The sequence below is a fragment of the Chiloscyllium punctatum genome, chromosome 18, assembly GCF_047496795.1.
Source record: "Chiloscyllium punctatum isolate Juve2018m chromosome 18, sChiPun1.3, whole genome shotgun sequence".
Classification (NCBI taxonomy): domain Eukaryota; kingdom Metazoa; phylum Chordata; class Chondrichthyes; order Orectolobiformes; family Hemiscylliidae; genus Chiloscyllium; species Chiloscyllium punctatum.
In genome coordinates, this window is record NC_092756.1 from 96,997,793 (window position 1) to 97,011,856 (window position 14,064).

Consider the following 14,064-nt stretch of genomic DNA (forward strand, 5'->3'; position numbering starts at 1 on the left):
TTAGTCAGGGGAGGACGCCGGAATTCGAGGCTGAGTCCAGCCCCAGTGTTAGCAGCCGGCTCGCTTGCTCGGTTCCTCATTTGCAGTTCTCGCTGTAGCAGCCGGCAGGATGAGCGGTAAAGACAGCAGTCCTCAGGAAAAATACAAGCTGGTCGTAGTGGGAGGCGGTGGGGTCGGCAAGAGTGCTCTCACTATTCAGTTCATCCAGGTAACTGGGCGCCGCGCCGAGCGCAGACAGAAAGTTTGGACAAACTTTTTAGAAAACTTTCACATAAGTTCACTAGCGCCGGAGGAAAGAGACCCGCCCGTGTTCTGAGTACTCCTGATCTACAGTGTCATGCCTCATCTAGTCCAGACTCACTTTCTTAAAAACAAACAAATCGATATAATTCAGCTTATTACTGATAAAGTCAATGATCTTGACTATCTGGGATGGGGATTTAAATTTTCTCTCTGAAGGGTTCCAGCTCCTCTTGTGGGCTCTGAGGGTTTTTAAAACCAGCAAAATAAACCCAATTATTTTTTGGCCCTCTGCAAGTGGGAGGTGAGTTTTGATCTTTAATTTAGGATTCGTTCTCTGATTCAGGGTGACAAAGTGACTTTTTAAAAAAATTATTTTAACTGTGGTCAGATTGGTTTGTGAAGGAGCAGGAGGATGATTTAGTGAGGTTGGTGGTTTGAATTGTTCTGTGTGCGTTTGACAATGTTGTTCTCTACTTTCTGGATGCCCTGTGCAAACTTGTTTTTTTTATTAAAGAAAGAGGTATATTTGGTAATTTAACTCAAACTGTTGCAGTGAGGGTTGCCTGATGTTGTGTGGGGATTTGACTGGGTGGTGGACCGTCATATTCCAGCTGGCATTCAGTGGCTCAGAGTTGGAGATGTAAAACTGTCTCTGTAACCTTTTTCAACTTTATCGCTCTCCTGTGTCCCTCCAGTTCTGGTCTCTTGTGGATTCCTGTTTTATTTTCTTCATCGGTTTGTAATATTGTGTGCAACTTTGTTGTCCTTAACTCAGGAAGAATGTTCTTGCTATAGAGGGAGTACAACAAAGGTTTATCAAGTTGATTCTTGAGGGTAGCAGGACTGACTGTTCAGGAGAGAGAGAGAGAGAGAGAGTCAGTTAGGATTCTATTCACTGGCGTTGAGAAGGATTGAGGTGGGGATGGTGGTGGAGGGTCTCATCAAAACCTAGAAAATTCTACCAGGAGTAGACCGGGTAAACACAGGAAGGGTGTTCCTGATGACTAGGGAGTTCAGAACCTGAGGATAAGAAGCAAACCATTTGGGACTGTGATGAGGAGGAATGTCTTCACCCAGAGAGTGGGGAGCCTGGGGAATTCTCTCCCACAGAAAGCAGTTGAGGCCAAACTGTAATGTGATTTCAGCAGGAAGATAGATATAGCACTTGTGACTAAAGGGATTAAGGGAGAGGACAGGATTAGGGTATTGAGCTCGATGGTCAGCAGTGACCATGCTGAGTGGGTTAGCAGGCTTGAGGGGGCTGAATGGCCTATTCCTGTCTTCTATGTTTCTGAAATTGTGATTTTATTTTAAGCCAGGGTTTCTCAAAGTAATGGGGGTCGAGACTGCCAAGTGTGTGGGGCTGTTGCTGCTCGCTGATCTCAATGTAAGCCATGGAGATCGATCTGAGTTACAATAGATTTGATCCCACTCTAACAGCAGCTCTTCCCCCCCCCCCCCCCTGTCTTTCAGGGTAGCAGCTATGCTTAGAAATAGCTTGAGGATGGGTAGAGGTGTGGGAAGCACCACCTTCAGCTCTCTTGCACAACCTCTCTCTCTGTCTCTGTCTGTCTGTCTGTCTCTCTCTCTCTCCTCTCTGTCTCTTCCCTTCAAAACCTCCCTATGACCTGACTGAGCTTTTGGTCACCAAACCAAGCACAGGAAATCTGAAACAAAACCAGAGAGTGCTGGAGAAACTCAGCAGGCCTGGCATGTCTGTGGAGAGAGAAAGCAGAGTTAACGTTTTGAGTCCGGTGTTCCTCCTTCAGAGCTTTTGGTCATCTGTCCTGACCTCGAGTCTGGTAAGATGTCAAATTTTGTTTGATTGAAACACTTCCCTCCCCAACGTTTTATTTTTCTCAACTGGAGGTGCTAAATAAATGCAAGTTGTTGTTGCCTGAGGGGCTGCTAAATCAATTCTAGTTTGATGAGGTGTTGGACTGGGGTGGGCAAAATTTAAAATCTCACAACACCAGGTTGTAGTGCAAAAAGGTTGATTTGGATGCACTAGCTTTTGGATCGCTGCTCCTTCATCAGGTAGTTGTGGAACAGGATCATGAGACAGAATTTACTGCAAATGATCATAGTGCAACTGAAATGATCATCTTTTGCTATAAATTCTGTGTCTCATGATCCTGTTCCACATCTACCTGATGAAGGAGCAGTGCTTTTCCAGCAACACATTTTCAGCTCTGATCTCCAGCATCTGCAGTCCTCACTTTCTCCCCTTCCGAGTAAACCCTTTGCACTATAACCTGGTGGTGGGTGTTTTTTTTACTTCTAGTTTGATTTCACTGTCTCCCAACTAATACACGAGCTCTGTTATCCATGGAACTGAGGGCAGGAATGTAGGTGAGACCAGGGCAGACGAAGTGATCTGTTATGACGTCTGGCAACACAGGATGTTGTGGAGCAATTAAAGCGAGAACCGGCAGGTTTCACATTCTTTGGGTGGGGAGCCAGGGATGTGAAGTTTTTTTTTTGTTTTTCTCTCTCTCTTTCCCCCTTGTTTTCGTGTTTCTGAAGCGGTGATTATCTCCAGTTCAAGTTGCAGAAAACCTCTTGAAAACTGAGAATCTCTCTGAGGGGACTGTCTCCGCCCGGCCAGCCCTTGCCTCACTTTCAGAACCGCTGCACATTTCCTGTTTTTGCTGCGTGGCTTTTTTTTTTGTTGTTTGTTTTTGAATGATAATGTGTGTGTACACACACACACACACACACAGAGTGGGGTCAGCCTTGCTGCGACCCTTGACCCATTCAGGATCTCGGCCTAAATCCCGTCACAGTTGGTAAAATTCCAGGGACTGGGTTCGGAGGTCAGGCTTGGGTGGGGATTCGCTGGTAATTGCCAAACAAACCGAGAGCTTGGAACAGGGAGCAGATGGTCACCGGGAGCTGTTCCGTGGTAGAACAGGTTGCTCAGGGAAATGGTGGTACTGCTCTCGAACTCAGTGCAGGCTCGTCTGGTACAATACAACAGGCACTTTTAATCTCTACAGCTCTGGGCATGACGGTCTGAGATGTTACAGACCAGTCATTTGAAGTGATTATCTGAAAAATGGTAGCTATGGTGTGGAGGAGCCAGTGTCAGACTGGGGTGTGCAAAGTTTAAAAATTATAGGTTGTAGTCCAACAGGTTTATTTGGAAGCACTAGCTTTCGGAGCACTGCTCCTTCATCAGGTAGCTGTGGAGCAGGATCATAAAATGCAGAATTTACAGCAAAAGATCCGTGTCATGCAACTGGAATGATAAACTTTTGCTATAAATTGTGTCTTGTGATCCTGCTCCACATCTATGTGATAAAAGAGCAGCACTCTGAAAGCTAGTGCTTCCAAATAAACCAGTTGGACTATAATCTGATGTTGTGTGATTTTTTTTTTATTAACTGAAAAATAGTGATAGCAGGATTTGGCACTGCTGCTTCCCCCTCCCCTCCCCCCCCCATTCCCAGCACCACCCTCCCTTTCTCTCTTTCTTCCCCTCCTTTTCCCACCCCCACCACATACCCCTCTCCCCAAGGCGCTCTCCCTACTAATGTTGTACAACAACAATTGGGGCTGGAGATGCCTTCCCCAAAGATGATGGAGTTAATGGCCTAATGGTTTTATCTTGATACTGCTCGGCCTTCTGGATTAATAATGCACCAGTAACCCATGTTCAAATCCCACCTGAAGAGACAGGAGAAGATCAGCTAGGGACCAGGCAAAGAACAGCTGAAGCATTGTGGTGAAAGCAAATACTGCAGATGCTGGAAATCTGCAATAAACAGAGAGTGTGTTGGAGAAACTTGGCAAATCTGGCAGCACGTGTGGAGACAGAAAGAAAACAGGGTCCGTGTTGAGTTTGGTATGACTTGTCTGCCGACTCAGTTCTGTAGGAATGAAGGAAAGTCATACCAAACTGGAAAATTAACTGTTTCTCTCTCTGCAGACTGACTTTCTCCAGCAATTTCTCTCTTTTATTTTTGTAAACACTTCTATATTTGGGGTTGTCTGAAGCTCAGGTTGGTTGTCCTGTCCTGTGAACTCTTGACACAAACACCTCGGAGGTCTAATCCCACAGATTACTTTCGCTCCCCTCCCACCAGCCTGCACATCCCTGGACACTATGGGGAATTTAATGTGGCCAATCCACCCCAACCAGCACATCTTTGGACTGTGGGAGGAAACAGGAGCAGCCGGAGGAAACCCACACAGACACGGGGCGATTATGCAAAATCCACACAGAGAGTCGCCCAGAGGGTGGAATCGAACCTGGGTCGCTAAGCAACTGCAGCACCCAAAGTATCAACAGGATTGCCTGACTAGGAGGGATCACAATGATAGAGAGGCTTAAGCACATGGATGGATTTTGCAACAAGTTGAAAGTTTAAGAATGCATTCAGTCCAGGAGTAACGTCAGTCTGCGAACCAGCGGCTGAGAAATGAAGCAGACTTGATCCATGTTAACCCTTCTCTTTATGCATTCACAAGATGAGGGCATCGCTGCCTATCCCTAATTGCCCAGAGGGCAGTTAAGAGTCAACCCCATTGCTGTAGGTCTGGAGTTCATATGTAGGCCAGACCAAGTAAGGACGACAGTTTCCTTCCCTGTAGAACAGTAGTGAAGCCAATGGGGTTTCCAACGATTGAGAACAGTAGTAGAATCATCGATAGACTCTTAACTCCAGATTTATTTTAATTGAATTCAAATTCCACTATCTGTTGTGATGGGATTTGAACCTGGGTCACTGGTGTATTATTAATCCAGAGGGCCGAGTAGTCTCAAGGAAATATATCCTTGGTGGTGGGGTCCGTTTGGAGGTGGCGGAAATGACGGATCATATATTTCCCTCCCCTCCCCTATCAGTGTTCCGGAAAGACCACTTCCTCCGTGACTCCCTTTTCAGATCCACACCCCCCACCAACCCAACCTCCACTCCCGGCACCTTCCCCTGCAACTGCAAAAAATGCAAAACTTGTGCCCACACCTCCCCCCTCACTTCCTCCAAGGCCCCAAGGGATCCTTCAATATCCATCAGAAATTCACCTGCACCTCCACACACATCATTTACTGCATCCGCTGCACCCGATGTGTCCTCCTATACATTGGGGAGAAAGGCCGCCGACTTGCTGAACGTTTCAGAGAACACCTCTGGGACACCCGCACCAACCAACCCAACCGCCCCGTGGCTGAACACTTTAACTCCCCCTCCCACTCCGCCAAGGACACGCAGGTCCTTGGCCCCCTCTATCGCCAGACCATGGCAACACGATGCCTGGAGGAAGAGCGCCTCATCTTCCACCTAGGAACCCTCCAACCACAAGGGATAAATGCAGATTTCTCCAGTTTCCTCATTCCTCTCCCCCACCTTTTCTCAGTCCCAACCCTCAGACTCAGCACCGTCTTCTTGACCTGCAATCTTTCTCCCGACCTCTCCGCCCCCACCCCCTCTCCGGCCTATCACCCTCACATTAACCTCCTTCCACCTATCGCATTCCCAACGCCCCTCCTCCCTACCTTTTTATCTTAGCCTGCTTGGCACACGCTCCTCATTCCTGAAGAAGGACTTATGCCCAAAACATTGATTCTCCTGCTCCTTTGATGCTGCCTGACCTGCTGCGCTTTTCCAGCGACACATTTTTAAGAATTGGAACGAATGTTTGGTGGAAGATCAATGTTTCGCAGGGCAGTTAGGGATGTGTGATTAATGCCAGTCTTGTCAATGTTGCCCACATCCTGACAGTTAATCGCAGGGGCTGCAATGGGGGAATGTCCCTCTGGTAAGAGATGTCATCTTGGGTTGAGCCGACTCTTTGTGCTCTGATTTTGTTTTTGTTTTAAATGCAGTTTTAATCTGGGATCTTGGTGACCTTTGTTCTCGCTGTCTGAAGGTGCAGCTGTAGCGGATAGTGACTGTAGTTCAGAACGGTTTGGTACCACTCCTCACGGGTCTCTACTTGACCAGAGTTCAACACTCACTTCCTCTGATACCCAGTTGGGCCTGTAACCCAATGAAGCTGTTACCTTCCTATATTTGCAGCTGTCCATACTTCAGACCCACTAAGTGTATCAGCCTGTAACGCTGTGCCCAGTGATGGGAGAATTCAACTATTTCCTGTATTTTGAAAATGATTCCCCTTTTGTTTCCTTGTTTGGGAAGTGGGCGGGTGTGCGTAAAGTCAGCAGAATTCTCCCAGTCGGGAGGTTGCGATAAATTGTGGGGCCTTTTGACTGAGCTGTTTATCTCTCTCACTGTGAGCCTGAGATGAGCTTTATTTTTAGATGTATGATGTAAATAAATAGTTAGTCAGAATGGAGACTTCAAACACTGGTGGCCAAAGTTTCTCAGTCACTCACTCACTCGTGCTCTCTCATTCACTTTTTTTCTCACTCACCTCTTCTCTCTCACCCTCTCTCTCATCTCTTCTTATGTGTCAACTTGAAGTATTTGATGAGAATGACGCAGACAGTCTGCTTGTGTATCTCTTTGTTTGGAAGCCCATTCCTGCCCTTGGGAATATTAATCGTTGGGAGATTCCTGAATGTTGAGCATCTGTTTACTGAATGTGGGAATTGGCTCTCGCTGTCTCGGTTGTGACTGTCCATGCAAGGGTGGGGGGGGGGTGTTATTGCTGTCCAGGTGATGGAGGTTTAATGGTGTGGAAAGCGGTCACTCAGCTCATTACGCCTGTGCTGGCTTGTTAAATGGGCATCATTGCCTCATGCTAATCTCCACTCGAGGTTTAGGAACTGACTGCGCTCCAGAGCGCTTAGATTGGAAAGTGACAGGTTATACTGCAGTGAGACATGGTCAATTGTTTAGGGTCAATCTTTAGGGAAGCTCCCATATTGAAGTTGTTTGCAGGGCAACTGTTTGATTTCTCAGTGTCTGTGTCTCTCAGGATGCCTGCTTGTGAACGGGTTTCATTAGTTCCCAGTGTTATGAATCCCGTGTATGAAAGAAGAAATAGTTTCCACAAATATGGGCCTTTTTATTTAATATATATTTCTGAAAACCTGGAAGTTTGTGAATGTTACACTTTTACGATGTGTTTATGAACTGGAGTGTGAAAAACCATTGATTGGAAGGTAGGGTTGTGGACTTTGGGATTGATTCATACATCCAGAATCTCTGTGTCAACTCTTTCCTGATGAAGGGCTTTTGCCTGAAACGTCGATTTCGAAGCTACTTGGATGCTGCCTGAACTGCTGTGCTCTTCCAGCACCACTAATCCAGAATCTTGAATGAGAGACTTGAGGAACATTCTGACCTAAATTTATGAGCATTTGAGTGAGAAGTGTACTTTTATAGAGTGTAAGGTTTGAGTGGGGTTTGACAGACGAAGTGATGTATCAAAGTCTGTGAGAAGATTTGTAGCTTGGGTGCTCGTTGTTGTGGTTCTGTTCGCTGAGCTGGGAATTTGTGTTGCAGACGTTTCGTCCCCTGTCTAGGTGACATCCTCAGTGCTTGGGAGCCTCCTGTGAAGCGCTTCTGTGATCTTTCCTCCTGCATTTGTAGTGGTTTGCATCTGCAGCTTTCGGTTGTCAGTTCCAGCTGTCCGCTGCAGTGGTCGGTATATTGGGTCCAGGTCGATGTGATTACAGATTCAATCAATAAGCATGACCCTCTTTTTGGAGGGTCATGAATATCCAGAATATTCTACCATTGACAGCAGTGGAGATGGAATCATTTGAGCTGAACAGATTTTTGAGTTACGAAGGACTTGAGGGATGCGGGGGGGGTTGGTGTAGGTTGGAAAATGAAGTTAAGGCTGTAATGGGATCAGCGATAATTTTATTGAATAGTAGAACAGACTTGAGGGGCTGAATGGCCTCCTCCTACTCCTTGCATTTATGTTGGGTCTGTGGTTAATTGGAGGTATGTGGAGTTCTCCTGGTGAGAGTGAGCTTTGACTCATTGAAGCAATCCCGCCTAAGTTGGAAGGAGATGGTTTTGAGTCTCAGTCCAGCCTTTTAGTGTCGTCCCTCCATAGAGACAGTGAGATGCATGGATGCTACAAGCATGACATGGGCTTCTAGGCTAAGGGACAAGACACCAGGGAAGGGCAGTGCCCCTTTATTAGAATCTGCAGTGCTTTTGAAAACCCTTCTCTGCAACATTTTTCCTTTTTAAAAATATTTATCCTATTTGAATTTTAAGGTTGAATTTGTACCTCCGGGCAGGTCCTAACCATCTATTTATATAAAATTGTATTTCCTCAATTGCACACCTCCTGGTTATTTTTTTTTTAAAGTCCGTACTCTCTGGCCATTGAGCCTTTGGTCATGGGGAACTCCATTTACACTCAAATGAGGGTCAGGTATTTACATTGAAAACCAAAAAAAAAGGCTGGAAATCACAGTGGGTCAGGCAACAGCCATGTAGCCTGATGCTATGTGATTTTAATGACGTCCATAGAGACAGAGTAAGCTAACGCATAGAGTTCAGGTGGCTCCAATCTCCTCTGCTGGAGAGTCATCTACACTCAAAATGTTAGCTTGCTCTGTCTCTACAGATGTCACCTGACCTGCTGTGATTTTCAGCAATTTTCTTTTTTGTTTTTGTACAGATTCTAGCTTCTGTGGGAATTTGCTGTTAGACCAGGTATTTACAGTTGGCTAAATGGCTAGCATTTCATTCAGAATAATGTTGACAAGTTCAATTCCATTTCCAGCTGTGATGTCCCCAAGTCCCTGAGAGTTGAAGATAGTGACAGAGCCATCTGTGAGGGAAAGAACTGTCCCAAACATCAGCCGGGGACGAAATAACAGCAGCCAAAAGTCACTAACCTACCTCCGAGCAGAGCACGCAATGATCTGCCTAGTCCTTTGGTGAATTTGAACACAGAAATTTTGGCATTTGTTGATAAAGGAAAAGAGCACAAATAGAGGAACTGTACAAGGCATTGGTGAGACCACAGTCGAGAGTGTGGTGCTGGAAAAGCACAGCAGGTCAGGCTGTATCCGAGGCGCAGGAGATTGGATGTTTCAAGCAAGAGCTCTTCATCAGGAAGGAATGATTTTCTAGCACCACACTCTCAACTCTGACCTCCAGCACCTGCAGTCCTCACTTTTATCCATTGGTGAGACCATGCCTGGGGTACTGCGTGCAGTTTTGGTTCCCTTCCTTCAATGTAATTACATTGGAGGTATTTCAAAACAGTCACTAGATTAGATCCAGAGGGGAGGGGCTTGTCATATGAGGAAAGATTGAGCAATTTAGGACGCCATTAGTGTTCAGAAGAACAAGAGAAAATCTAATTGAGGTCGATAAGATGCTAAAGCGAATTGTCACAGGAGATGCAGAGAGGATGTTTCCTTCTGTGGGGCTATCTGGAACAGAAGTCAGTTTCACAACAAATAGTGGCAAATGAGGTGGAATTACTTCTCCCAAAAGGTTGTGAATCTGTGGAATGGGGTAGCAGGCTTGAGGGGCTGAATGGCCTGCTCCTGCTCCTAGTTCTTACCCAAAAAATCTCTTTTTTTTTTTCAGTTTTTCATTGGCAGCTTCTCCAGTGGATGTACCTATCTGTAATCCCTACTACTATTTTCTCCTGTAATCCATCTAGAGGTTTTTATGTAGCCCCTCTTGGTACTGGGCACTCATTAATTCTTTGAGATGGGGAACATATGTTCTGGTAAAAAGGAGTGACAAAGGTCTGGGTCAGCAGTTAGTGTCTTGTCATGGCCACTCTGGAGTTATGAGTGAGTCCACTCATCATCACTTTTTTTTTCCTCTCGCCCCCACCCCCGCCCCCAGCGATTCCAATCAATGAATGTTCTCAACCCATTTTGACTAGAAGGCACGCATCATTGTTTGTCACTCTGTAGAGTCATAGAGATGTACAGTACAGAAACAGACTCTTCAGTCCAACTCGTCCATGCCGACCACATATCCTAAATTAATCTAGTCCCTTTTGCCAGCATTTGGTCCCTATCCTTCTAAACCCTTCCTATTCATACACTGGTCACGATTGCTGAACTGGGGACATTGTTTCTAAAGCACAAACTTTAAAAATATGTGTTGGCTGTAACACGATTACATCACCAGCACTTTAAGGACTATTTCTAATGTGCGATTTTCCATAACACGGGGTTGTATAAGGACGCAACTATCGCGTTATAGAAGGTTTAGGATTAGAGGGGAAAGAGACCTAAGGGTCAACTTTTTCACGCAGAGGGTGGTGCGTGTATGGAGTGAGCTGCCAGAGGAAGTGGTGGAGGCTGGTACAATTACCCATCCAGGTGCCTTTCAAATGTTGTATGTGAATAGGAAAGGGTTTGGGGGGATATGGGCCGGATGCTGACATGTGGGAGTAGATTGGGTTGGGATATCTGGTCGGTATGGACGAGTTGGACTGAAAGGTCTATTTCCGTGCTGTACATCTCTATGACTCTAAAACTACATGTACCTCAGATGCCTTTCAAAAGTTGTAATTGTACCAGCCTCCACCACTTCCTCTGGCAGCTCGTTCCATTCAGACACCACCCTCTACGTGTAAAAGCTGTCCCTTGGGTCTCTTTTATATCCTTCCCCTTCTCAAAGGTTTTTCTCAGGTGCTGTTTGTTGAAATTTTTTTCCCATTTTCAGTTAGAGATTTCTGTGAATCTAACATTCCCCACTTGTGGTATGTGAAATATATGGAAAGTTGCAGTTTTAATATATACAGGCCATTTCCCCACAAGTGCCTCAATGAATGCCTGACGAAAGACACAGTACAGGGGGAGGCCATTTGGCCTTGTGCCTGTGCTGGACCATTGGGAAAGCTGTTTGAAATTGTATCCATTTCCTCTTTACAGTGTTTGTTCAATTCCCTTTTGAAAGTTACAAATAAATCTATTTCCAATGCTCTTTCAGAGCATGTTGTTCTTTTGTGTATTTCTGCTCTTCGATAGTGAAGGGGTTTGGTGCAAGGACGTTATCCATTTCTGATGCCCAGTGTCAGCCTCAAGCTCTCCAGTTGGGTAGATGACCCCACCGTAGTTTTCCAGTACTGTGAAGAAGTCTTGTTATGGTTCCGTTGGGTTTTGGTGAGACCACACCAGGGACTACGTTCAGTTCAGTTCTCCCTTGCTGAAGCAGAAGACCTTTACGTTGAGGCAGAACAGCAAAGATTCACTAGATGGGCTCCTACCTCTTATGGACCATTCAGCCCATCCTTGAATGAGATCATGACTGATCTGATATACCTCAGCTCCACCTTCCTGTGCTTTTTATCCATAATCCTTGATTCTCTTATTGATTAAAAATCTATCTCAGCCTTGAATATAATTGGGTGGGTTGCTCTTAGGAGGGTCGTTGTGGACTTGTTGGGCTGAAGGGCCTGTTTCCACACTGTAAGTAAGCCTCAACAGCCATAGTCGGAAAAGAATTCCATAAATTTACGAACCTCAGAAAAAATTCCTCCTCGGTTTTTTGTCCAAACTTCATCTGAGATGATGCCTTTGGTCCTAGTGTCTCTCACTTGGGCAAACGACCGTTGCGTCTATCCTGCCAAATCCCCTAGAATCCTGTATGTTTCAATAAGGATTCCTCTCATTCTTCTAAACTCCAATGAGTTCAAAGATAACCTACTCGACCTCTCTTCATAAGACATTCCTTCCATACCCAGGATCAACCTAGTGAACTTTTCCCTGGGCCACCTCCAAATGTCAGTGTATCTTTCATTGAGAGCAGTTTTGGTCCCCTTATCCAATATTCTAGGTGTGATTTAGCAAGTGGTTTTATACTTTTAGCAAAGCCTCTCTATTTTTATACTCTCTTCCCTTTGAAATAAAGACCATCGTTCCATTTGTTTTTCCACTGAATGGGGTGTGAACTTTTTGTGAATCATGCTCAAGAGTTCCAAATCCTCCTTCTGTAGCCTTTCTTTATTTTAAATAATATTCATCTCCTCTATTCCTCCTGTCAAAAGTGCATAACCTTATGTTTGCCCACGTTATATTCTATCTGTCTTGTTTTTGCCCACTCGCCTTACCTGTCTATATCCCTCTGTAGACTTCTGGTGCCATCCACAGCACTTTGCTTACCATCTGTTTTTGTATCATCTGCAAACTTGGGAATAGTGCATTCACTTCACTCACCCAAGTCATGAATGTATTTTGTAAATAATTGTTGCCCCAGCACTGATCCCTGTGGGACTCCACTAGTTACAGGCTACTATCCTGAACATGCCTCACTCGAATCCCAACTCTCCTACCTTCTATTACCTAGCCGATCCTCTGTCCATGTTAATTTTTGACCCGCAGTGAGGTTGAGGGGGTTACCCTGTGATGAGATGTTGTGACTGTCCTGTCTGCAGTTCTGAAAAGTGAGTTGATCCCAGTGAAACAGGCAAGATGCTGAAGGGGATTGAAGGGATGGATACAATGGTAGTCAATCCTGAACATGAGGGCACAGTTTTTGGAAAAGGTGCCAGTAATTTTGGGATATGATGAGCAATTTATTTACTCAGACAGGTGTAAATCCTTTGGATTCCCTACACCAGAGGTTTTTATGTACTCCCTTTTGCTCTGGGTATTGAAGGCTGAGGTTGGAGGATTTTTGGACTGTTCAAGGGCACAACAGAAATGGGGACCATGGAGCTGTACATCATGTAAGATCTGATTCAAGGGGTGGCAAGATCCATTGCGTCTCCTTTTTAACCTCATGTTTAACAGTGAAACTTCTCCGAAATCCTCATTCTCTTCCCAATCCTTATCCCAGTGTCCCTTCAAAGGAAAGAAACTTATATTTCTGCTGCACCTCAAATGATGACTTCAAATCATCCCAAAATGCTTTACAAAAGGACTTATTGTATTTAATGAATTTTGTGACCAACCTGCACAGTGATGTGATTACACACCTCTGGCATAGGTGCGACTTGATCCTGGGCCTCTTGGCTCAGAAGTAGGGACATTACCAACGTACAGTTGGCTGGTTGGCTGATTTGTGAAGCAGTGTGATGCCAACAGCATCAGTTCAATTCCCATCACCAGCTGATGTTACCATTTAAGGACTCTCCTCATTTTCCTCCCCTCACCTGAGGCTTGGTGAACCTCAGGCGAAACCATCACCAGTCATGTCTCTCCAAGGAGAGAGCAGGCCATGTTGGTATGGTAAGACAATGGCAACTTGACATTGAGCACCTGAGCTCTGACAAAAGTATTTGGCTGTGATGTAATCACTGAACAGTTTGTATTCAGTAAACTCGCACAAACCATGTGACGATACCTAAGTCATTTACCAAATGTGACATTGTGCTGGTCAGGGAGAGCTCTGCTCCCATTTCCTCACAATAGCACCATAAGATCTTTTTATCCAATTTAATGTCACATCAAAAGCCCTTGAAATTTGTGAAACTTGGTGCTGAGATTCCAATGTGTGTGAGTGTTCTGTTTCTGCTCTTGCTTGTATTGATGATCGGCCCTTTGCTGAGGGATTAGGGCTGAGATAAAGGGAAAGGTCTTCACCCAGAGAGTGGGGAGCCTGTGGAATTCTCTGTCACAGAAAGCGGATGAGGCCAAAACACATTTTTCAAGAAGGAGTTAGGTCTCGCTCTTTGGGCTAAAGGGAATGGTAGAGAAAGTGGGAATGGGATAGAGAGTTGGGATGAATACATCAAGTACTGGAGCAGGCAAGAAGGGCTGAATGGCCTGCTCCTACTATTTTCTATGTTTTTTGTGATATGAAATTTATTCACACATTTCAAGCATAAGAGGTATAGTTAGTAAGATTTGGAGGTGTAGTGGACAGCAAAGAAGGTTACCTCCGATTTACAACGGGATCTTGATCAGATGGGCCAATGGGCTGAGGAGTGGCTGACTGCGCACCCCCCCCCCCCCCCCCCCCCCCACCC

The 14,064-nt window shown here is 45.4% G+C and overlaps 1 protein-coding gene across 1 annotated transcript in view; it reads left to right on the forward strand.

Annotated features, from left to right (window-relative positions):
* Nucleotides 1-14,064, forward strand: part of LOC140489382 (ras-related protein R-Ras2-like) — a 41,180-nt gene continuing 27,116 nt past the window's right edge. The window contains exon 1 of the mRNA XM_072588882.1: nucleotides 1-208. Coding sequence (XP_072444983.1) covers nucleotides 110-208 — 99 coding nt within the window. The 5' untranslated portion in view covers nucleotides 1-109. The remainder of the gene's footprint in view (nucleotides 209-14,064) is intronic.